Source organism: Bombus huntii, chromosome 7 (genome assembly GCF_024542735.1).
Source record: "Bombus huntii isolate Logan2020A chromosome 7, iyBomHunt1.1, whole genome shotgun sequence".
Taxonomy (NCBI): Eukaryota; Metazoa; Arthropoda; class Insecta; order Hymenoptera; family Apidae; genus Bombus; species Bombus huntii.
In genome coordinates, this window is record NC_066244.1 from 11,971,216 (window position 1) to 11,996,799 (window position 25,584).

Consider the following 25,584-nt stretch of genomic DNA (forward strand, 5'->3'; position numbering starts at 1 on the left):
CAATCGTGAAAATTAATAACAGAGAAATGAAATATTAATTACTGCCAGGACTCGGTGTAAAATAGCACGATATAAATTAGCCGTAGCTTTAAGCAATAAATCATACGAAATAACTATAATTGATTAAGAACCATTGTGTGTAACCAAGAGCGCCACGTAGCCAAATCAATCATAGCAATAAATACCAAGAGTTTTAAAAAACAAACCACCTGAAGATTTCTCTCTATAAAATACTACCACGAAAGAAATATTAATTATTACCAAGACGCTATGTGAAATAGTAAGGTGCGCATTAAGCGTACTTTCAAGAAATAAAACGCGACAAGCAGTCACGATAATTAATTGATTAATAATTACCGTTTACCTGTAACCAAGAACACATAGGCCAAAATCGATGCTGCATATTAATACTCGGAACTTTCAGAGCACAACCATCTCAAATACACTACCAGGAATGAAATATCAAATATTACGAAGACGAAGACCTAAAATGATAGGGTAAACCTACCGGTTAAGCCTACCGGAGCAGTAAACTCGCAAGAAATAACTATAATAATTATCCGGTGGTAAATATTGAACGTTCTTGAAGGATCGTTTAGAGGCGAGTTCGCTGGTTTGCCAGGCTCACCGCGTGCAATTAGAAAATTCCTCCGAAAGGATGTGCGACTTCCTGGGAAGAGCTGCCGACAATTTTTATCACAGTGGAAACCACTTAAGTAATGCCACAGATAAAACACTTTGCCCACGAGTACCGGTGTGTAACAGTTGTTTATCCTCTTTGTATCGAAACGGCGTATTTCCATGCTCTTTTAAGTACGTTTCTAATGTGGACAACAGGAAACGGTGCCACGTACACGGGAAAACCGTTTCAATGAAAACATTCTCGAGGAAAGACGAGTCTTAAAGCAGTTTCAAGATGATCGTGAAAAAAGAAAGTTTCCATTTAATTGGAGGGGAAGGATTAATTCTCGACATTGAACTTGGAATATTCAGGATTCTTTGGGCGATGGCGACGAGAGCGCTACAGCACGGTTTTCGAAGCGGCGACCAGATTCAAGGACTGCCTCGCTTCGCGATGCAGATCGATCGAACCAGTCACGGTTGTATACGGCGTCTACCGCATCCTGTCATTTTCGAAACCAACCACCCTTCATCTTCAAGAATCTTCAAAGCGTGAATAAAATCTTAAACGTGATACTTTTATATTTGTCGCGTTAATCGATAAAAATAAAGATATCGATCTGTTATAAAAAAACTTATTCACAAAAATTTTAGAATATTCCCCTTCAACTAGCTAACAACCTCCTAAGTATCACATGCGAGACTATGGTTTTTAAGAACTTCGTAAGTGTAAATATCACATCAAAGATATAATATTTCCTGTCATAACTGATAGAAATAAAAGATCCACCTACCATATATATATATATATATATATATATATATATATATATATATATATATATATATCGTCAAATGTATTTTACACTAAAATTCTATTAAAAACCAGAATATTTTCTCGAGTGTATTTAACAGCCTTTCAAAACTCACACACGATACTCCCATTTTGGAAAACTTCATTTATATATATAGGTATCACATCAAACGTATACTATCGTCTCGTGTCATAATTGATAAAAATAAAGCTATTAGTCTGTCACATATTGAAACTCCACTAAATTAATATTCTTTCCAATTTTCACAGCATCCGAAAGAGATACTCGGACAACCTTCGCAAGTTACAGCTGTCAAGTTGACAGTTCTGTACTAACCGAACATCAACACATTTATCCTGACCAAACTAACGAGATTCATTGGAAAGGGAAAAATCAATAAAACGTGTTTCTAGAAAAAAGGAAAAGGCGTCTGTTGCCGTCTCGGAAGGAGCAAACCGGATATCCAGCAAGAGGGCTGGAGGAGCCGCAGTGCGGTAAAGAGGCGGGCAAGCGAATCGGTTCCGGGATTACCTTTTCTTTCCGTATCCAACATTGTCGAGCTCGACGTGTCTGTAGGTCGCGTAAGTGGCCATCGTTTTTTTCTTATGATCTTCACCGAGGTATCTCCTCACGCGTACACCCTCCTCAGCGTCTTCAGGATCCTCTTCTCAAGATGTGTCACCCCTGGATGCTTGTACACAGAGAGAAACAGCCGAGGAACAGCTCCGAATATCTTGAAAGATGTCAATGTCTCGAAAAGTCTTCGATGTATAAAGTAAAACGACGTTGGAAGATCCAACAGGAGGAAAAAAAAAAAGAAAGAAGATGGAACCAGACGACGAGATTTCCAACAAGCAGTAGTTGTCCTTGGACTCGAGCGTCCTTGATTTAAAGAAGAAGGAACAGCAGGCTGTTTCTTCCCGGTCCCAAAGAGATTGTCAATTCCTCCCCGGCTTGGATAAGGTCACGAATATATCGTTGGTCGAGTAGAGGTACACTCGTAGCCGCGTACAGCCGAGAAACTGGCAGCCGAATGAGGATCCAGCCAGTATATAATGCCTCCTCCACCGGTGCTTCCCTCCTCTCTCTCTTTCTCTTAGTTGCCCGTTCTCTCTCTGGCGCTCTCGTGGCCGCTCTTCTAGCACCGATCCCAGGTCTCTCTCTCCCACCTTCTTCCCTCCTTCTTGCTTCACCCTGTGCAAGCTCTTTCAGCCTGGTTTCGTCTGCACTTCCCTCTTTCTCGCTCTGTACATACACGTATTTGTGTCTTTGTCAGTTACTGTTCGATCGTGTTCTCCCTATGCTTGTCTTTGTTTCTCTGCGTGTCTCTGTCATTGTCTTTGTTTGATTCAAAGCCAGTCCAGCAGAAGCTATACACCACCATCCTATTCCATGGGTGCGCCACCACCTCTAACAGCAGCAGCAGCAGCAGCAGCAGCAGCAGCAAAATCAAGGGATAACCCCGGCAGACCGGGTTTGTATGCATTTCCACCCCCGACAAGCGGTGGAAGGCCGACGACGCCGACGCCGACGTCGACGTCGTGCATTCACCTCAATCAATACACGGTTCGGAGAGGAGGTGGACTGGTGGAAACAGCGGCAGCAGGACACGCGCGGGAGGGACGTCGCGTCGACGATCGTCCGCGTAGGCATCGCGTCGTCGCGTTCTCGCCGCATGTGCACGCCGATGCACGTGCGCTAACAACGGAACGCACACCGGAGATAATGAGCGCCCTAGAGGAGAGAAGAGGAGAGAAGAGAAAGTGGAGGGAAGGGTGAAAAGGGACAGAGAGAAGCGGGGAGGTGGAGAACGCTGGCCGGCGTCAAGGGTTGCGCCGATCGTTAGGGATGCCTTTCGACGCCGCCAGAGGAGGGTAGACGATGGCGGAAGCGACAAAATTCGAAGAGAAGCGAGTAGATGCGAATAAAATGCAAAGAGGGCCGATTAAATATGCGTAAATGTAAAAAGACATGAGTAGATGCTAGTAAATTCGAATAGAGGTAATTAGATGCAAACAAATGCTAGAAGGGGCGACTAAACACGAGTAGATACGAGTGAACGCAAAGAAGAGCAAGTGGATGTAAGAATAAATGTGGATAGACGTGACTAGACGTGAGTAGATACGAACAGGGTTACACATATGCGAGTGAACGCGAAAATCACCAACTAGAAACGAGATTATGCGAAAAAAATGTAGCTTGACGCAAAGTAGACGCAAAAAGAAGAAACCATATGCTAATGAGTATGGCGCAAACAGGGGCAATTAGACGTGAGAATAAATATGAAGAGAAGCAACTAGTCACAAATACACGTGCACAAAGATAACTAGATGCAATTAAACATCAAGAAAGGCAACTAAACGTGTGTAAATTCGACAAAAGCAAGACGTAGAAATAAACGCAGGGCGGTTAACTAGACACGAATAAACGTGAAGAGAAGTGCAAGTAGATGCAGACAAACGCGATCAGACGCTAACAGACACAATTAGACGTAAGAAGACGTGAGATGACGTGAGAAGACATTCTCGCTTAGTTTCCGAATAAAGGGATAACCTTAACGACCTAACCCATTGCTAGAGTAATAAGACAGAAAACACTAGTGGAACGCTTTTGGCATATGGTTCTTAATTAGCTTGCGATTCGCTGACATTGAACCGGTTAAACAGTTGAACACTCCCGGCTCTTTGAAATGGGGTGAACGCTGATAAATATTGTACACAGAGTGGAAGATGAGGTTTCGAGATATTAGAATGTCTTTGGCAGATGATAGATACGACTCTGTGTATGAAGATGCGTTTGTATGAAAACATTAAGATATCTTGCGTAATTAAACATAATATGTGTATAGATACTATCAAAGGATGTATCATACGTTTCCACTAAATGATTATTCAATTTCTAAGGATGAAAGAGCTGACATAAAAAGAAAAAAATTACGATATATATGTAGCTTACTTCTTTCAAAAGCTAGTACCTCTATGATTTTATAAATAAGCTCGAAAGAAGAAAAAATCCCTCTTAGAAGTATTTACGATGCCTTCTATCGGCACAGAGCCTCTACAGGCGCATTCACCGAGTCCTGTGTAAAATCAATAGCCTAGAAAGCTTAAGAAATGTTTACCCATATTATATCAATACCACCTATGGTATCTACCATGCTCAGCCATTACTAATTCCGTAACAGTCACGTCAATCTCTGAGAACATTTTTAAACCCAAATTCTACGCTCTCCAAGCGTTTCCCATCGACCATAAACCGTAAGTAAACCGTGCATAATAATCATCGAAATCACCGACATCCTCATGCGTACAATATCACATTAATCGTCCATATAGAGAATAAAATAGCGCACAAAGGTTGTCGCTGGACGTCAGGACACTAACAACACACGACAAGAAAGTGAAGAGAGAACTGGTATCCCGCTTTCAAAAATTCTTTTGCTATTCTTCCATCGATTCGCGATTCCACCGCGTCACGCACCGCCATTAACGAGCAACGAAGCTCAAAAAGCAACGTTCACCGTGTCTCAATCGCGATTACACAGCGGAGAGACGCACGGTCGGTTTGTCGCGCGTGTTATTCGACGTGACACGCGAGCATACTGTAGAAAATACTGTCATCCGCGAGAACTGTGCTACAATGTACCGTATACATCGTGAAAAACGTTCACGGTGCGTGCGCTATGATTAAATGAGAAAAATAACGTTAGCTCGCGCAGCCGGTTCGCGTGACGGATGGTTTAACCCTTTCGCGGTCCGAATCTCGTTTAATGCTCTGTACCGATTCGCTTGTGATTAATAACGCGCATGAATCAAACCAACTCCTTTAATCTTTTTATTACAGAAAGTTGGATAAAACATTAATAATTTATGTGATATTTCATAGAATTTGCACGAAAAGGGGTTGAAAGGGCTATATGGAGTTTTAGTGCAAAAAATGGTTTAGTGCAAAAATCCTGAATTTTCCATCGTATCTTTATACTATGAAAAGGTAAATCAGTGTTTTTGATCCAAAGTATGAAAATTTAAAAATTAAGAAAAGAAAATAACGTAAAACGTAGACGTTTCCGAAGAATCATTCTCTTATTTATTCGCCTCCTGCGAATTGAACAAGGACATAAAAAGGATCTCGCGATCGATGAGAAATTTTAAGGGTTTCCACGGTTCGTTTCCGAAGGGACACGGGAGAGGGTTACATCCACCGGGAAGACCGATTCGGGATGTTTTTCGGCCGTCCCCGTGGCGCGGCTCGAGTAATCGACTGATTAAATTGCCCGCCCTTTCCCCCACTGACTTCCAGCACGTTGCCAGAGGCATCGCGTTACTGGAAACCGAGCTTAAGGGATGAGCCGCCGAGTTGGTAATTTTGTCGACGCCTGTGAAGTGCAGATGGATCGATGTTTATTCGATGACTAATCATCTGGGAATACCGAAATCGTTTTGTGGACGTGTTTTGACATTAGGGTAGCAAAACGCTATTTATTATTCCTTTCCATAAACAGGGATTTAATCTAAAAGTAACAAGAATTAAAGCTCGAAGGCTTTTCCTTTGGTTTTGCAAATCGTTTACTGTGAAGTTTTCACGGATAGATACCGATAAACCGTAATTCGTCAGTATAGTTAGGCTTGTAAAATAAATCCTTCTAACTTAAAGTTAGATTTATAAAATATGGTGACTAGGAATTTCGCGTCAATTTAAAACGTTACGCTACATTTATTATTATCATTACTCTTACTAGATATCGTTGTTAATAAGCTAGAATTTTAAGATTCCATAATAATAATCTAATAATAATCCTAACTAACGATGAGTTTCATAAACTCAGAATTCTAAACGTGATACTCTAGTGCATATTTTAAATTATCTAATCTTTTTAATTTAACTCTTCTCTGTTATAAGGATTCTGCTTTAATTAAATGTTCAGTAATTGTTGAACACATTTTAATACTCTCAACCGGTGTTCAACAATTGAAACAGGTTGTAAATATTTGATTTCCGCGATTATAAACACGATTCTCGTCGGAAAATCTGCAAGATATTTACGCTGGATGGGCAGCAAGGGGAAGCTACGTCTGAGTCAGCTCCCTTTGTTCTCGTATCTAGGACGAGTACTCGGAGGGTGAGAAAGGCATTTACATACATGTATGTATACCTTGAAGTCTTCCTCGGAACATTTATCCTGAAATGTTCTGCTTAACGTATTCAGTTTTACGAGACTGCTCAGTCATCTTGTTCGAATTAAGATGTGATAAAAGTCGTCGATAGAAGTTTTTACTACATTCATAGAATAACACGGTTGAAGATACTATCATTATATTCTAAATAATATTCCGATATATTATCAATAACTTCTTATCCAAATATGTAGAGATTATACGCTTATACAAATAAACAGATCCAACCGGCGGATATTTAGTTAATTTCTTACCAACTACAATTTCCAATAAATATAATTCGGCTGCAAATACAACATTGAATTTAATTATTCTTCAAAGTATGCGTGCAATAAACAAAAATTCAATTTGCAGGATATTTCATTTAAAATGTTTGAGTATAGCAATTTTATTCATTTAACCAATCACTGACTAAAATTCCAATCGAAAATTGCTTACGTCAAAACTGCATTTACAGGAAATTTCACTTAATATCTTTAAATCTAGCAATTTTATTCTCCGATAAACGAAACAATATTTACAAAAACTATGTGTAAACATTCGCTGGTAGCGCGATTAGCACTGGAATGAAATTTGTTCGCAAACAGGTTGAATAGCTTAATCGAAACCGGTCGCGAATAAATTCTATCAATTATTTCCGCGGTAATCTCACGCCTAAAGATCGACATAAAGATTCGGTGGTTAAGTCAACGGGTCGAGGAAATACGCTAGACGTTAATTGCACATTGATTTACGGACAAACGTTTAGACAGATTGTAGGAACATCATCCATAGACGATTATGCGGCACTACACGATGTTTCGTTAAGGAGCAACGAATATGCGTGCATTTAACTGGTCGGTTCTCCGATCGTTTGCGTGGCCAACCTTATTTCCGCTGTACGATAAAGACTACCAAGGCTAACTCTTTCATTGAATCCAACGAGCATTTGTTGAATCTCATCGTGAAACACACCATACGGTCTCATTCTTTGTGTAGTTTCTTGCGAGTTTTATAGTGGGAATCGCGTTATATCGCGTTCGCCTACATTTTACCATGGTAAATACAGGAATATTTTCTTTTTTTCAACGTACCTTTTCGCGTACCCTTCTTCCGAGGTTATTAGTTATATTAGAGCACGCATTATATGTCGTGAGATAGTACGCATACTGCCTGTCTTTACAGCGTTCCTTCGTTTTTTCTTTGTATGGTAGGTGGTGTTTCCTCTTTTTATGTCTTTATTATGATGCTTCTTTTTATCCCTCATCTTTTTTATTCCCTATTAAAATCTTCGAAATACTCTTTTTTTCATCGTTAAAATTTTCTGCTTGCATTCTACTCCTTATTCATAAGAATGCATACTATGATTAATAGCGTATATCTGGTAATCATTGCAGCGCATATATCTATAAATTATTGTAGACGTTGCGATCCAGGGATGAATGTTAATTTAATAAATGTAGACCGTGAAAAGAATATATAGAGTGTTTGAAAACGACCAATTATCTCGAAGACCATGCGTTTTAGAGAAAAATGTTTGAAACAAAAAGTTTCACGATCTCGACGAAGTTAAAAAGATGAAGGAGAAATTAAAATACATTTTTACACGAGTAAATATCTTTTTAAGATGAAGTCCTTAAAAAAAATCTTTCCCATAAAAGTTCCTTCTTCTTTCTTTGTTCTTTATAGAATAAGCATCTGTACAAAAATGTATGGTTTTCGTTTAAAGAAAAATCAAGTTGATCTTCAATCGATTTTGAAAGCAATTAAAAAATAAAAAAAAAAAACAGCACCACAATTGAATTCTCCTCTCGAAACCGTGAAACTTTTGTTTCAAACGTTTCTTCCTAAAATGAGCAGCTCTCGAGATAATCGAACGTGAAGTTTTTAAATGTATGAACACCCGGTATATCGTGTCTGCTATATATTATCCATGTATCTGAAGCAGCGAATTTCAAGCATATTCCACATCAAGGGGTTAAGGAATATTTCATATATCACAGATTAGCTTCAGTTCTTTTAAGAAAAGTATGCTTTGACAATTCAATAAATATTCTCAACGTAAAATATATCTCATATATATTCCCGTGTATATTCCATTATATATTTTATCCTAGGAAAACAAGAAATACCCTCTTCACCTTAGCCACAATCTCGATGCAGGAAAAGCGAAATAACGTTACAGCACATAACCTTAGTGCATCAATCGGTGCCGCGACTTAATACTTTAGTTTAAAACTTTGCTACAATGTGTAGGCTACTGTGAGTACATTCTCGATGCCACAACCCACAGTGTTCGTTTAATGGGTGCTCCGAATGGGCGGAGCGTGTTCTTAGTGAAACGGTACCGAAACGCGGTTACACAAACGGCTTCCGTTTTCCAACAGACGGGAGCCTAAGCTGCTGTACATTGTATACACGAGGTGAACAACATAACCTACAAAATGAATAGAAAGAGCCCACCGGTGCTAAAATACGCTGGGCTAACATTAGACCATCGCGAGGCATCCGCGATATTTTATTTTTACGATTATACCTCTACGTCGTGCCTGCCGAATGCAACCCGCTTCGAGAACACGTAATGCTAGTAGTGTGAGGTAATTGAGTTCGTGTGGTAAATCAGCTCGAGGAATCATTTTGTTATCGTTGGATAAAGTACTGGAGACCATGTGGCGAATTTGGAGTAGTTGAGTATAAGAAATAATTAAGGTAATAAATAGGGAATAAGTAGGCTACTGTGTTTTACTAGTTTAGAGTTACGTTCAGTATACTGAACATTCCAAATCTTATAATTTTAAACCCTAAACATCACAAATCTTCAAATTACAAAATACTAAAAACTTCAAACCTTGAAATTCCAGGTTCTAAAAATTGCAAATCCCTAAATTTTTAATCCTACAGATTGCAAATCTTAGAAATCCTAGATCCTGAAATTCCAACTCCTACAAATTTAAACCCATAGAAATTCTAAGTCCTTAAATTCTAAATTCTAAAACTTGAAAACCCTAGAAGTTCCAGGTCCTAAAATTCCAACTGCTACAAATTTAAACCCCTGGGAATTCCAAGCCTTAAAATTCAAACTCCTACAAATTTAAACCCCTAGAGATTGCAAGTCCTAAAATTCCAAATTCTAAAACATTAAAACCCCAGAAATTCCAGGTCCTAAAATTCCAAAACCTCAAAAATTATAAACCCTAGAAATTCTAGGTCCTGAAATCCCAAATTCTGGGAAATTTCAAATCCTAATACTTCTAAATTCTGTCTTAGACACTTTGGAGAAGCTCCTCCGTCCATTTTGAGCAAAGGCTAGGGATATTTCGCGATCAATTCTCATGTCTGAGTAATCCAAACTTACGTCACCGAGCTGCATGTAGGACAACAGAGTGGTTGGAGGGATAGACACAGTGGGTGTAGGTCTGCGAAGCTATCAATGAGGCGGTTAAGAAGATGAAAAGATAAGTCTTAAGTTGGAGTGGCGAGGGGGCGAGTAATTCCTTGCAAGATAGTCTAGAATTTAGCGAGATGTTTGACGCTGATATTTCGATGGAATTCTAGACGGCGTGTCTCACAGAGAGTGTCTTTAAGACATGAAAAAGGAACGAGAGCCTAGAACCTTGACAGTGAGTCTTTTGCGTGGTACAAAGACCACCAGGAAGAAGCGTTCAAAGATTGCCTTCGTGATGGTTCATCGAAGCGAAGAAATGGGAAATCGAATCTATTCCTTGTAGCTACGTAGCAATAAAGACTAGCATTGTAACGATATGGCCGTGAGAGCCTCGTTTTGCTTCTTAATTAGCCTCTGATCGATCCCCATACAACGATCAATCGAGATTGCGTACTACATGCGCAAATAGTGTTTCTTCAATCAGAAGAAGACGCATCTGTTATTGACGTAGGTTAATATAATGAGATTAATTTATTTAGGGAGATAATAGATTGATAAACCAAACGATATATCGAATGATAAATGAAATAAAATTTAGAGAATATTGACCGTCAGAACGCAAGTTTTATCTAAGAATATTAATTCAAATTAATACGCAACGATATTTTAAAGAGAAAATTCTTATCCAAAATAATAATAACGGCACACCTATATCTTTGCCGTTTGAAACGAATCCTTTGATTAACGAGTTATAATTAAGCTAGATTCAAATGGTTTGAAACGAATCGACGGGGCGGGGACAATGTATAGAGCAATAAATTTATGCTTAACGCTTTTTTTCTTACTGTTACTTGGTTTCGACGTCGTCTCGACCGTTCACGATCTCTGCTAGATGATTTATGCTACTTTCGATGTTTCCCTGGAAAAAGGGTGACCGACCTCTCCCGGCGCTTTCAACGATTCATTAATCTCCCGGCTGTTTCGATCCCGTTGCTTATCACCGATAACACGTGCACACGGTTTCAGCCAGAAAGGAAACAGCTTCTCATGAATTTTCATCGTCCATGCTCAGCTGCATGAAACTTCGTGGACCCGATTACATGCACATGTTTTGTTGTTAAGCGCGTTTAAACTTTGAATGCACAAAGATTCGTTATATGTACAATGTACAAATATTTCGTATACAGAAGTCTATTTATTCGAAGTCATCGGGAAGAAAAATACATTTGAATAATAGGAGTTCACAGATCTTCCCCGGTATCTGTGATTTCTCGTTCACAAACAAAAGAACCGAATCGATGGAAGTTCGCGTAACAAGACACGAACTAAAATTTTATTTTTTGGAGTTCTACCGAATTTTGTCGATGTTTCCGCTTCTATGCAACTTCGATGTTCCGAAGGGCACTTCGAATCAACAAAATTTCTATTACAGTTGGAGTTTCATGTTCCCGTTTATAACGTTGCCACATAGTAGACCAGCAGCCAAAATTTCGCTGTAATAAATCCAACCGAATTCTGAAACTGTTATTCTAAACGATAAATCTCCGATAATATTATCTCGATGAACAAACGATAAAACGTTGGAGATCGTCGAAACACCTACAACAAATCGTGCCTCTATTCATATCCTTATCACGAAAGGAGGAGAGTACGGAAACTGCTAGAAAGAGCAAACAAAACGCAAGACCAAATAAGCCTATCGTCGATTCAATCTGTGTCATCGTCCTCGTGAAGCGTGACACGTCAAACACGAAGAAAGAAAGAAAGAATAAAGAAAAAAGAACAAACATATCGAACGTGTTTTCCCGTTTAAAGCCACTCCGTGACGAAAAGGTGAAATCCCTAGAAATTTCTGAAAGCATTCCATACTGGTGTAACACATCGTTTTCTCGACTTTCAGAGAAATTCACCAAGTAAATCCGACAGCTTCATACTTAATGTATACACACGACGTATTAATCCGCGGTTTATTGGCCGCTTCCGAGTCTACTTGCATCTCTCGGTTTGCATTTCTCGTTGTTCGTCTTTGGATCGACGATAAATCCGACTGCGATTTGCATAAACCGTACCAAAGAAATCGGTTACGAGATACAAATCGACAATAAATCATACATTAGTCTTGCCTGGACGTGACCGACGACCACCGGAAACGTACCATTCGATTCTTCTGTCTGTTGCACCTCGATACGGGGCCGAGTAATATCCTGAATCGAATATTAGTCGGGGCAGAGTGGCTTCATGGGTGGCGAGTCGCCACGGAAACGGGACATTTTCACCGGCTGTGGTTTCTCGCGATCCCATTGAAAGAAAGCGTGGCCCTAATGGCTTGTCATCTTCGATATTCATTACTACACTCGCAGTTTCTTTTACCGGGAATATGCATTTTTTAATTGCCAAGCAGACCTTGATGTCTGCTTGACTCGAAATACCTAGAAGAAGATAGAAAGTGGCAAATTTTTAGAATTAATCGGTAGCAGATATTAAACGAACAATGATTTATACATGGTGATTCCATGGAAACTAGGATGATAAAACAGATGACATAAAATATTAAAAAAATTTTTGGGAAAGTTACCCGCAGAAACAATTAGACATTTTGTACAAAATTTCTCCACGATATTTTTCTCCAAACTTACAGCGAAAATTTAGATTCATCCAAATAGAACTTCCCATACCACGAACTGTCCCAAGCTCGCATCACGATCAATCTTACTTTTATCGAGCACCTTCCATCTTAATTTATCAACAAACCCGTGAAATCATTTCCAAACACCCAGTATATCGGACTAATCAAACATTTGAGTAAATATCGTACGCGGTACTGCAAGTTACACATTGAACAGAGGCAAACGCGAGCCTCGAATTACCAGCTGACACTTCCGTTTTTCCGAACGAGTAAATCATCGTGTACATCGATCTATCGAACGTCTCCGCGGGATAAGCACGTTGGGGCAAGGGTCAATGGTATTATCGAGCGGACAAAAGACCCTCACGGGACGTGACGAATGTGCTCGCTTAGCACTTACGAACGCCCACGATGTCGAGGCGAATAAATTCGTCGATTGTCTGAAAATACCCGTGGCGCGCGTGGCGGCCGTGTTTGTTGAACGTTTACGAGCACCCACGGCGCTCAAGAGATTAATACCGTCGCGCCATCATAAGGAAAAAGAAATTTGCGAAAAAGTTCCATAACCATAGTTACGTTGCCACGATCGGTTGAACGCGGTTTCGAGTAAGCCAAGTGATCGAAGAGTTGTGCGATGGTGAAAGTATGGTTGTGTGTAACGGTGTATGTCTAGGAGACTGTACAGGTTGCGATACTTGGTTAGACGGAGAGTTAGGTGTAAATGTTAAACCTCGGTTGATGAAATAAGTTAAATTAGTTGGTAGATTGTAGACATAAGTGCAGTGTATGTCGATTATGCTATGATTATAAAAATTCCAAATTAATAAAATCCAACATAGAAGCCAACAGGCAACACTAAATATAATAAACTCTTCATAAAGTTTGGATTTCCATAAATCTTCAATCTAAATCCACCTAACATTTATCGTTTCTAAATACGTGGACATCGAAGAACCGTGTACAGTAGTAGAAAAAACGGCACTGCGATGATCGCAACGCTATCCAAGATTCCGAGAGAAACGTGGAGGCAAGTAATCATCCTTTAATCACCGCGAATGCGACGCATTGATTGAAATCGTACCGCGCCACGGTACATCTATGCCTGTTACTAAAGTTCTTCGTGCAAACGGTGACCCGAATGACTAGGGGTCCCTGCATCGATTCCATTAGCGGCTTCTGTACAACTGTACTCTTCACCGTGGTGGCGTGTTTCTCTGTAATCGTTCTTGGAGTAGGTTCAGAAGGTTCGTAGACTCCCGGTGAAATTTACGGTTAGATCCGAGGCCCTAATCTAGAGCGAATAAAACAGAGAGAACACGGACTTGTCTCGAAGAGTGAAATTCTCGCGAGTCAAACGGGCTACGGACCGTCTACCGAGTGTCATTGTTGTGTAATTAGCCGTTACCAGGCGTAAATTAAAATTTATAGCGACGCGGCCAGGCCAGAGCTGACATAGCTCATCAGTGAACCATGGAACGACCGGTATTATATACTTTCTATCAACCGTTCGAACTTTTCCTGAAACCCTTGTTTGTCCCGCGTGAAAGTCTAAGATCTTACAGATTCGAACGATCGTTTGACCATTTTTGACGAACCGTGCAGCTACTTGAAGATGAGCATTCGAGAGAGTGGAAACTCGCTAAGCTATCGTCGTTGAAATAGCCGATTCTAAGATTCCTTTAGCGACTCTGTGGAATAACGCGAAATTGGATAAATAATACGTAGCAACGAGAAGAAATAATAAATTCTTCTTCGATATTGCTGCAGCAAATTTAAAAATATGAGAAAAACTCCTACGTGTTTTCTTTATAAAAATGTACTTCTCCCTGGAACACGTGGAAACATCTACCCTTTGCTCACACTAATTCTTGTAACTTCAAATCGCTAAAAATTTCTTTCCGTTGGATACTACTTGCACGTAGGAAGTATCTTCGGGCTTGCAAGACACTTAATTATTTTCACCAGAACTTTGGCTAATTATGTAACGAACATAACTTAACTAAACCTATCTGTATGAAAATTCATTTATTAACAGATTCGTTCTATTTTAAAATATCTTCGAAATATCTTCTTACTGCTTGTTACTCCAAATCACTATCACTGACTTGCATTCGATGATCTTGCTACCAAGAATTAAAGATAAAAATTCAAAACTGTATTAATCCGAAGACCACAGGTAGAATATAAGATGATTCCTAACAAAGCCATCGACGAGGAATGAACTCGTCGCCCAACAGTGGGCACCGCAGCACCCTTGCGAGAACTGGTCCGAACACGGGCGCCATAGCAAGTCGAAGCATACTGTAAAAACACCAATCTTCCGCGTAAGAACGAACGACGCGAGGAATCCAAACAAAACCAGCCCATAAATCCACACCATTTTTCCAAGTGCACCTCGCAAACACAGCAAGCAAAATTAAATACCCGACGCATGCTCCCGGAGACAAGAAAAGGTAAGGCAGAGCAAGGAGAGACAAGCCAGACGCGAACGGTGGTTGGTTTCATGGGAAATCCGGTTACAATGTGGCTAATGGACGCGAGGCAACGACGTTACTCGCGGGATTCACCGTGACGAAATGACGGAGCGGAGCGTCATTTCGTTGAACGACCACGGTAAATCGCCGCTGGCACGCTCGCGATATTTTCTTCCATCACAGATCAGAGAAACCACATACCTACATTATCGTACAAAAGTTTGGAGTCTCCTTTCCATTTTTATCCACCTCGAATATTCTATTAATTTTGTTAGCATTTTCTACGAATCTTCAAGTAAAGAATTTTCCCTGGATTTGATAAATTTACACTTGAAGAGGTTTATCTAGTTGTTGGCAGCGATTCTAACTGGCTGTGTAGCTAATCAGAATGAATCTTTAAAACTGAAGTTTCATATTTTGGGTGCAACGTGAATCTCAATCGGTCACCAGTGCCATTCAGAGGAACATCCCAATCTTAGTAATCAAGTGTAATGAAATATTCGTCTCTAAATTTACTCAGAATAAATGTTCTGCATAATTATTTTAAAAACCGAAATCGATATATTCCAAAAGTTATATTTGGAAGTAACGATAAATATCGATAATTTCACATACTTTGCCGATTTAAACTATTTTTGAATATGTTGTAGAAATCGACACTTTGAACAACTTTTTCCCTACACATCAAACGCTGTTGGACCTTAGTTTTCGAGATATTCGAAAAAGCCCCTATGTGTTAACGCTACAACGAATTTTGTTAATAATTGTGCGTCCGTGGCACCGTATGCGTCGGTATTGGTTGCCTAATTGGTATCCTAATTGTTATTGTCGTTGCCACGATATATCCAAAAATCATCGAAATCCACAAAGTGGCCGAGATATCGATAATTACCAAAGTAACAAAAGAATCGTGCCTTTCTAGAAATCTACATCAAATTTCAGAAGGAAAGTTACTCCGTGCCAATACCTTCGTTTAGCGCGAAAGATGAGCTTGGAATCGGTTAGAGAATAATGACGCAGCGTCGACGAGCAATCGAGAGCGATGCGTGTTCCTCGGAGAGGATGCCAGAGGATCTCGATGCCGGAGATACCCTGCGGCGACCGTCTTTTAATGCCCTGTTAACGATCGTTTTGTTATCTACTCGGTTGCGACACCTTGTTAATAAGTTGACAAGGATTGATATTAGCTCCAAGTCTGCAAAACAGATTGGATCGACTCTCGTGAAACGGATGATCGTCTATCTGCTTGATTGGTTGGTTAAGTTAAGACGATGCGAAGGTTTCGAGTGATTTTTTGTCAACTAGAATACTCCTGTAAATCATATCCCGGTATTTCTGACGAGGCTTTTGCGGTTCATAAAATAGGGCGAGTTCTTTACTACCGGAACTAACAAACTCGTAAAATAGAAGGTTCTCAGATTTTTTGTTCTTACGACAAGTAAAATTACGCGGCTACTATTCATCAAAATTAATATTCGCTTCTATTGGAATGGAAACGTGATTGTGTATATTTAACGACCTTTGTCATACCACTTTGGTTAGAATTACTTTTATGTTATATATTTGAGAACGAATTTGATTAAAAATATAAATGTTCGGAGTCCTAGTTTCAAACAAACTCATATGAAATTTGTATGTCTGTTAAACAAGAGAAAACTGTCGTACCTGGTCGTATAGGTCGAGACGCGTAAAGACAATCGGAGATGCGATCTCTGACAATTACGAAGTGCTAAGGATCACTTGTATGGAAGTGGAATCAAGTTCGAGGCGGCGGTATCTTATCATTGTAACGATAAGAACGAAGGCAAAAAACCCGTGTACTGCGTTTATGAAAGAAATCGATCAGCAAATTCAGCCGTGTTCTTTGCGTTTACGATGCTTCAAGTATATTTCCATCGGTTTCACGCGTTTCTTCGTCAAATTATCCAACGTAAATACAAAATTGCACAGCTGATCGATCGTTAGTCCGCGCGAGTTTATTTCTTTTGATATAAGCGCCGCGTCATCGCGTCACAAACTCCGTGTATCTCCTTGATAATCACTGAGAGGGAGCAAGATGCACGACGGAAGTGGAGGATCGTGGCGGAAGTGGCGATGCTCGAAATCGTTGGAACCGTTACAGTGTTCATTTCGCATGAATACGATGAATGGGGCTACGTAACAGAATTTCGGCACGCGCATGAATATCAATGACATTAATGGGAAATGTTTCGCGCGATTATTACAGCGAATAAAAAGATAAGCTTACAGTTATGTTTATTGCGAGATTATCGTTGCGTTAAAAAGAGATTTTAATGTCATCCTCTTAGATTGTAACCTCATTTTGTATTGAATATTCTACCGGTAATCCGTCTGACACGAAAAGCGAGTGATTTGTGATCTCTCAACGGTGCTCAGACTAATTTAATTTCTTCAAACCTCCTGTACTTTACAAATTTAATTGGGATTTGAACACGGCACTTCTTAAAGCTTATTAAAATATTTATCTACGTCTTTTAATGCCGTTTGAATTGTACGACTTTTCAAAAATGCGATTCGATAATCAAAAGCTTTTCAAGAGACGCGATGCAGGTGATAAAATAATCACGCATCAATGCGTTTACGAGTGACAATCGAGATGATGTAAAATGAGAAAAGGGACGGGCAAACAAGGGTGGTGCCTGGATCTACAATACTGACTCAAAGGTACAACGACCTAAAGCTGGATACCTCGATACGCGTATCAATATTGAACACCATATGACTCACCGGTACCGAGTCAATTAAGCGTCTGATAAGTGAGACTTTATCGCAGTTAATGAACTCTGACAAGAAATATCCTTTTCTCTGTATTAAAAAAAAAAAAAGAAGAAAAGAAAGAAAAAGAGAGAGAGAAAGACTTTGCCAAGAGACGTTTTAAATTCAACGAAACAATTTGAAAGAAGAAGAGGCAGAAACAGGTTACGATGATTATTCGTTGCGTGTGTCGGTTCACGATTTAATATTCGTATAGTAAGATATGCCCAACCCTTGAAGAAGCACGAACATAAACGATGAACAGATTGAAATTCATTAGGATTCGAACGATGCACCGGCTCGTGCTCGATAACGCTGCACGCGTCAACATTTGACAAACGGTACCCGATAGCTTGCAGGAAGTTAGAAATCGTGCGTGTATACGAACATTGAATTCGTTTTTTCTTTCCAAGCGTGACACATTGGAAATGTTACTCCATTACTTGAAAAGACAGAAGAACGCGTCCTACTAGAAGTTTATGTTAAATAATTACTTGAAATATTTATATAATTGTGGAAATGTGACGTTTGTGCGAGATAATAATTTTAGCTTCTAAGCCAGATACGAATGAGAATAATATTTTAGAATATTTGGGATATTCTGAATAAAGAGTGTTATTTTAAAATACCTTTAAAATACTACTTGAAATGTCAAGAATATTGGATATTATTTTATAATATTTGGAATATTTGGAGTACTTAGTTAAGCAAAGATAAAGAACTTCTTTGAGTCGTATAGAACAAAACATCGTGAAGAAGGAACAGTAAAGGTTTGTATTTTCCTCTGACATCGAGAATTAAAGCAAGTTTCCCTGCTATTGTAGAGTATAACAGAGGTTTATCGTTTACCATAAAAGTACACCAGAAGTAGCCAAGAAAAATCCATTTGCCCAAAGATTTCTACACTTCGTCATATTCTTGCTCGCTTAATGGAAGTTTTACTTCCGCTGGCTACCGTGGGTCGCCGACAGCCCACGGAACTTGTTAATTGAATTACGTAGTCACGCGCATAAATATCAAAGTGTACTCGTTATGAAACACCTTTAATGAAAGAGGAAGTAGGAAATCGGAACGGTGAAATTCTTCAGAACGTTTAACATTGTCCCCACGAAAAAACAAAAAAAGAAGGAGAAGAAAAAAGACAGAAATTACTCGAAAACGAATAAATTTACAGAAAACTTCGACTGTAAAAGAGAAAAATATTAGCGGTTAGTTTCACCGTGGTTTGAAAATAGAAGAGATAAAAGACACAGAGGGGAAAAAATGTAAAAACGTAAGAAAGCAAGGCAAACTTTCCGCGCCCGTCGATGATTAACAATTTACGCGTTAGTTACGATTTACCTGGCAGTCGTTGATTTTCCACGACGCGTTTCGAAATAATTATAAAATAAAGAGAAAGCGTGTAAAGCACGATGAACGTGAGATCGTAAATTCGCGGTCGGACGTTTCATTAGATTCGCAAGTGAATCGTTTATACAATCGCGGAACGAGAAACTGGCGTAAGAGAGCATCGATTCGCGCGTCGTTTCGTTCGCGATTTACGGAGTGCGGAAAACAAGTCTTCAATGTCGGCGAAAGTAAACGTGTGCACCGTTTACAAAAATCCTGTTACTTCGGACGTTTAACCGCGGAAGTTCGGACCATACTGCAACAATCGGTCGAACAGCGTTATAGCTTATAACTACCGGGCGATCGACCAATCGCTCGATTTCTCACGTCTTCTATCTAGAGAAATTTATACAAGGTGTCTCGTCAAGGTTTCCGTGTTTCTTCCAAAGCTTAATACTATACTTTGTAGTTGGAAGTAAATTAGAAATATAAAATCGTATAAGTTGTTCATAAGAGTTTAGAAATATTATAGTATAGAGTTAAATGTAACATGCGAAACAACAATGATCTTGATATAGAGGTTCAATAAGTAAATGATGTTCGTATTTGGTGTACGAAAGTGTTGACAAGTATACGATCACAAAGTAATGTTTAGATTTTTGGTAAAAATGTGGTTAAAATGTCGAATTCTAACTATATTCATACGTATACTCTTTTCTTAATAAACATATTTACGTGTTCGTACAATTACTACAGATATAAGATAATATAGTGCACATCCCCATGTATGTGTCTCAAATAATTTTCCTAATAAAATATTTAATAATAATCCATTTTTATGCACGTAACACGCTAGTAAAATTCCACGCGAAAACCAACGAGACCATCCTATATAAATTATCCGTTTCACAGTAGTGTTCCTTCTACCAGTACGTTACTGCTACCATTGAAAAATAACGCTTTCGCTATCTTCGATTTTCCTTCGCCGATTCCCGAGATTCATCGAACAAATAGATTTCTATTAAACGAAAGAAGCAGCACGGGCACGTCAGAAAGAGCGACGCGCAATTTATTAGGCATTGTAATCGGGCCCTGTGCGTATCAATCAGCGGCGATCGAGCAACAAAAGCGACATACAAGCGATTCATCATGGGTTAAAGCCGCCGTTCTCCATCGACTTTCTTCGGATGGACGAAGAAGCTTCGCAGTCATTCAGAGAGAACTCTGCTTCTGAGGGACAGGAAGAGACGCTTCGATGGCAGCCTTGAAGCTTTACTCGCGGAGACAATGAGGCGACCGATGCAGTAACATCCGGTTGTATGTTTCGTGACGCGTTATTGTGTTCTCTTTCTCTCTCTATCTCTCTCTCTCTCCCTCTCTGATCACAGAGAGGCGAGAATATGACGATGATGATAATGATTTCGGCCCTCGCTGCACCGCACCCAGGTCATTCTTGCGCGTTATGGCCAACGATTTTGTCGGAAATATCGCAAAAGGGGAGATTCGTCGACCACGAAATTTGTCCACGTGGGTGTGGTATAATATGCATCGTACGAGAATTTTGGTAATTTCGAGTAATCGAGTATTCAGGCAGATTTAAATAAGAAAATTTGGGTAATTTTGAACGATGGAACATTTCTTATGCTTTTGGGGCTAAAGTGATCGAAATAGTACGTGATTTTTTCTGAGAGAAAATTTCGTTTATCACTTAAAGAGGTTTTAAATGATTGGAAATTTTGACAATTCTAAATAATAGAAAATTTGGGTAACTTTGAATACATCTGGAAACTTACATACTACTTGAAATTAGAAATGAGAAATAGGTAGTCTTAATGAATCTTTCTTGAAAAAAAAAAAAGAATAAAGAAAAAGAAGAAGAGAGAAAGATAAAGGTTTACGATAAAGTTTCAGAAACATCAAACAAGATGAATACACCGGGAAGAAAATTCTTTATCGATCGAGTTGACGTTTAAACTTGCTAGCTGGTAAGATAGTAAATGTGGGAATAAAAATGATACGGTTCAAGTGTTTTACGGCAAAGTGTTTCAAGGCTACAGGATATACGTGATTTAGGCCGACTAATCATATTTCTCGCCAAAAGAGCCCAACCGAGCTTTGATATTGACAAATGCTCGAATCGATAAACCTTCATCTTCGTAATTTCCTGGACGTCTGCAGTCTCACCCTCTTGTCTGCGACATGTCTGCCCCATGCGACCTCCTTTTTAATCAGGGTTGAACGCTACGTTTCACAATCCCCTATACGCGCCTGCATCATTGCTTTTCCACATATCTGCTATTCGTATCTATTCAAAGTTTCTTTTATTATCAGTGGAATTTCGCTTTCAAAAGTTACATTTTTTATCATGAAATATTACAATAGTCGTTACGTAGTGTTTCTAAGTTTCTTTTTATGTAAACGCTTTAATACGCATTTTATGTAAACGCAGAACACAATCTGAAACTTCTAATACTACAATAACACCGTTACAACGATATAATCACAATTCGTCGATCCTTAATTATTTGAGACGAATCTTCAATAGTCGTGGACTAGAAGTCTACGTTGTCATTAGAACGCAGATTTGCGCGCGTTTATGGGAATTTCGAAGATGCAAAAGCATATAGTATACATACAATATGCAAAAATTAGAATATTCATTATAATATCTAGTAGCCGAAATAAAATTGAAACTCAGACTTCCATTTCTTTAGTTGTGTTCGTAAAAATACGAATTCGCAATAAATAACCACATCATTGGTAATCTGTTAATTACCATTCCATTCTTTAAATTAATCTCTCACATATACTAGTCTACAGGAATGTAGATCTAATCCAGAAGAATGTAGATCCTATCTTCGTACATAGGAGAACGTACCGTTAATCAATCGAACGTGTAAAATGGCTGTGTAATAAAAAAAAAAAGGACCAGATTAGCCACGAAGATGGAAAGAAGCTGCGCTGCGGTTAGCTGGAATTCACTCGATGCAATTAGTATCAGCGAGAAAGGTACACGTAAGAAACGCGCAACTATTCACCGATGAATCTCGTCTACCATATAAATTCTCACCGTAGCAAAATCACGAGGGATCGTTGCTGGCGACACATTCGACCGCGTGAAATGCTGCGCGTTCGCCACAATCTAATTGGCTCGTTTCGCTTCTCTTCTGAAGATCCCACCTGATTTCCCCTAACATTTAGGAATGAAAATTAGATCGATTCAAGCATAGTAAAATATAATACAGAGAGTGTGATTGAACGAGCGTGAAACTTTTCGATTTGATCAGGCAAAGAAATTTCTCCGCAGGCAAAAAATTAAGGTCACCTCCATCTTCTTGATTCCGGTCGTAGCTTTTCTGCATTGGTTACGAGGAGCGCACGAAATAAAATAATTTGTGTTTTGGTTGCACGAGATGCCATATGTACAGTAAAGACAGACATGATACGTAATGAGCATCTTTCTGTCTAGATTTTCTTTATATCGACATTATCCAAATATCGTTGAAAAGAATCGAGGCAATTAGGACTTTGGCTATACAAGAACAAATTTGAATTTGAGCACATCTTCAAAATCTCGCCTTTCATTCGTAACATCTATACTAGTTGTTTCCCACGAGGGGGAATTTAAACGATCCAAGATTCTCGTATTTCGAAAATATTAAAAAAAAAAGACGAATTTCTTCCGCCAGGTAAGTGGCTAAAAGTGAATATCTATATGATATAGAGTTAGAATTAAGAAACGCTGAGTCTAATAACCGTGTCGAGGCTTTCGACATAGAAATGATGTATGGATCGTTTCACGAACGTTCCATTCGCACGGGTTATCGAAAAGGAAAACTACAGTCTGGCACGGTCGGCTTTTAAAACGCGCTCCATTGTGTCTAGAAAGTGATCCGTGGAACAGTGAAAAGGTGAAAATGGATATAGAGAGGTCTCGGTTCGCTTGGCGCAAGAAAACGGCCACAAAATTCGAGCTATCCGCGAAGAAAACTTTCGGTTGTCACGATTGATTGGCATGAAACGGCGCGGTACGTGCAGCTGCGTTTTAAATCGTCTACGGCTAAATTAACCAGATAACTCTGCTGTAACGACCATCCCTCTTCTTTCTCTTTAAAATATCTAGTTCACCAGAACGAATCAACGTCTGTGCTTTCTTGACCCAGAAAGAGGCAAAAAGGAATGCATCAAATGAACCTTAAGAAACGTTGTTACACTTTAGAAACCGGAAATATTGTATACACCACCGTTCATAAGCATTCAAACACTTTGGTCAATCTGCATTATAGTAACAGTACGTGAAAGTAAAGAGTGTACAAACGAATGATGAATTGGTAATTACACATTTGCTATCTTTTTATGGAATATATAACGATGATTATAATGACTGAGACTACTAGACTCGCTACTGCCAGACCATAATGATAAATTACCTCTTAAAAAACATAGCAGCAATATATACGTATGTACTGTTACATACATTTGCTATTTAAATATCTGGTTTTATTAACATTGAAAATCTTTCTATTAGTTTAGAAAACCATTCTTGATCTAACTTATAATTGAAAGATTAAAGATTCTGAAAATAAAAAGCGGCAACGAAATAGTTCTATAAAATTTAATAATTACAAACGCCACTCTTATAACTATATATTAGTTTCTAAAAATCAATTTGTTCAGGTGTTTTTGTATTATACGTATGTGGAAAAGTGCTGTGCGTAATAACGAGCAAAAATTTCAAGATAATAAAAAGCCCAAGGAAAATAGAAAAACCGGGAAGATGATTTTATATTGGGAAACATATATGCGAGAAATAATCTCCCCTTCTAGTTATGCAGCCTTCAATTATCACGGCGAGCGAAAACTTATCGAATCTAAATGAACCAGCAAATTATATCGAGCAAGCGATACGAAATCCTATCACATGCACCTCTCTCGTTTCTACTTATCACCGTCTATTATCTTGATCCCTCAGTTCGGTAGAATCAAGGTAATAAAGCTTGAATTAATAATAAAACTTACGCAACTTCGAAACGAGAAGAGATAGTAAAATTTCCGATATATTTTTAATTACGAAAACTCGAAATATTAAACCGATCGGTGCAAAATATATATAAATAAGTATTAAACTAATCGATACAAAATATTCATACGATACTTGAATACGTATATTAAGCCGATTAATTAATACAAAATATCCACACGATACTTGAATACAAGTATTAAACCGACTAATACAAAATATCAATACGATGGTTGAATATAAATATTAAAATGATTCATATAAAATATCCGTACGATACTTGAATATAAATATTATACTGGTTAATACCAAATATCAGCACGATACTGGAATACAAATGTTAAATCGATTAATATAAAATATCCATTCGATACTCGACTAGAATTAAATATAAGCACCGTCGTCAAAGTATTCGGTTTTCTACCTTTCTAAACTTGTCACGAACTCGACGATACCATTCAACGTCTCTCTCTCTCTCTCTCTCTCTCTCTTTCTCCCTCGTGTTGTTTCTCTCAAGCACACACCGACAGGACCGTCGGACGACAGGACGACAGGATCGTTTCTGACCATTCCTTATCCGACGTTAATATCCGTGCTCTGATGAGCAGGCGACACCGAAACGCCCGGTTCATTTTCTTCCGCGGAGGCAGCGCGATACAACTCGTCCCCCTGCCCCCTTACCAGCGTATAAAACGATAATGGTTATCCGTGGGGGCCGTAGAGAGTAGAGTTTCACTGCTTTGCTGGCCATCAACCGCCGCGCGTTACGTTCTTACAGAGGATCGCGGAGTTGCATCTAATGACGTGCAACACGCGATCCACTTGGCAAGGTGTAGCCGCGACGGTCCATTGCACTCGCGGCGAAAAAATTCTAATTTGTGGTATAGCGACTGGCACAGCCGGCTGCGAAGGAAATCGGTTTCCTCTCTTCTTTGTTTCAAATTTGGAGGAAAGACGAAAATAGAGAAATGAAACTGGTACGGTAATAGGGAGAAGAGATCGAGTATCTTTCATGAGATTGAATCTTGGTTTTTCTACCGCCGAGACTCGACCCATTATGGCCGTTACACCATTATTATTATTAACGCGACAATTTATTTGCAATTTTCGTATATGCAATTAATAAAATTTATATTATACATATGCAATGTGTATTATCGAATCCTGTTCCTCAACAGTGTGAAAGGGAATTCCAAGGACACGTTTCATATTTTTGTCGATATTTTCTCCGGCTAGATTCTACGAATATGTACACGAGAATACATTCAAATGGATATTTGTGTCATTATGATATACCATTACTTGGTACTTAATGGGTTAGTTAATTTCATCCGATAAAATATAAGTAAATATGTTACCGCAATTCGAATAAATTGAAGAACACGC

General features: G+C 39.0%; 1 protein-coding gene across 6 annotated transcripts in view; it reads right to left on the reverse strand.

Moving 5' to 3' along the window:
* Positions 1-25,584, reverse strand: part of LOC126867338 (microtubule-associated protein Jupiter) — an 88,621-nt gene that overhangs the window by 29,645 nt on the left and 33,392 nt on the right. For 2 of the 6 annotated variants that reach the window (XM_050621757.1, XM_050621758.1), the window contains exon 1: positions 1,968-2,869. The exons of 2 other annotated variants lie outside the window; for them this stretch is intronic. In XM_050621757.1, coding sequence (XP_050477714.1) covers positions 1,968-2,029 — 62 coding nt within the window. In that variant the 5' untranslated portion in view covers positions 2,030-2,869. Of the gene's footprint in view, positions 1-1,967; positions 2,870-25,584 lie in introns of those variants that run through there. 2 more of the 6 variants (XM_050621759.1, XM_050621754.1) reach the window with 2 other exon arrangements.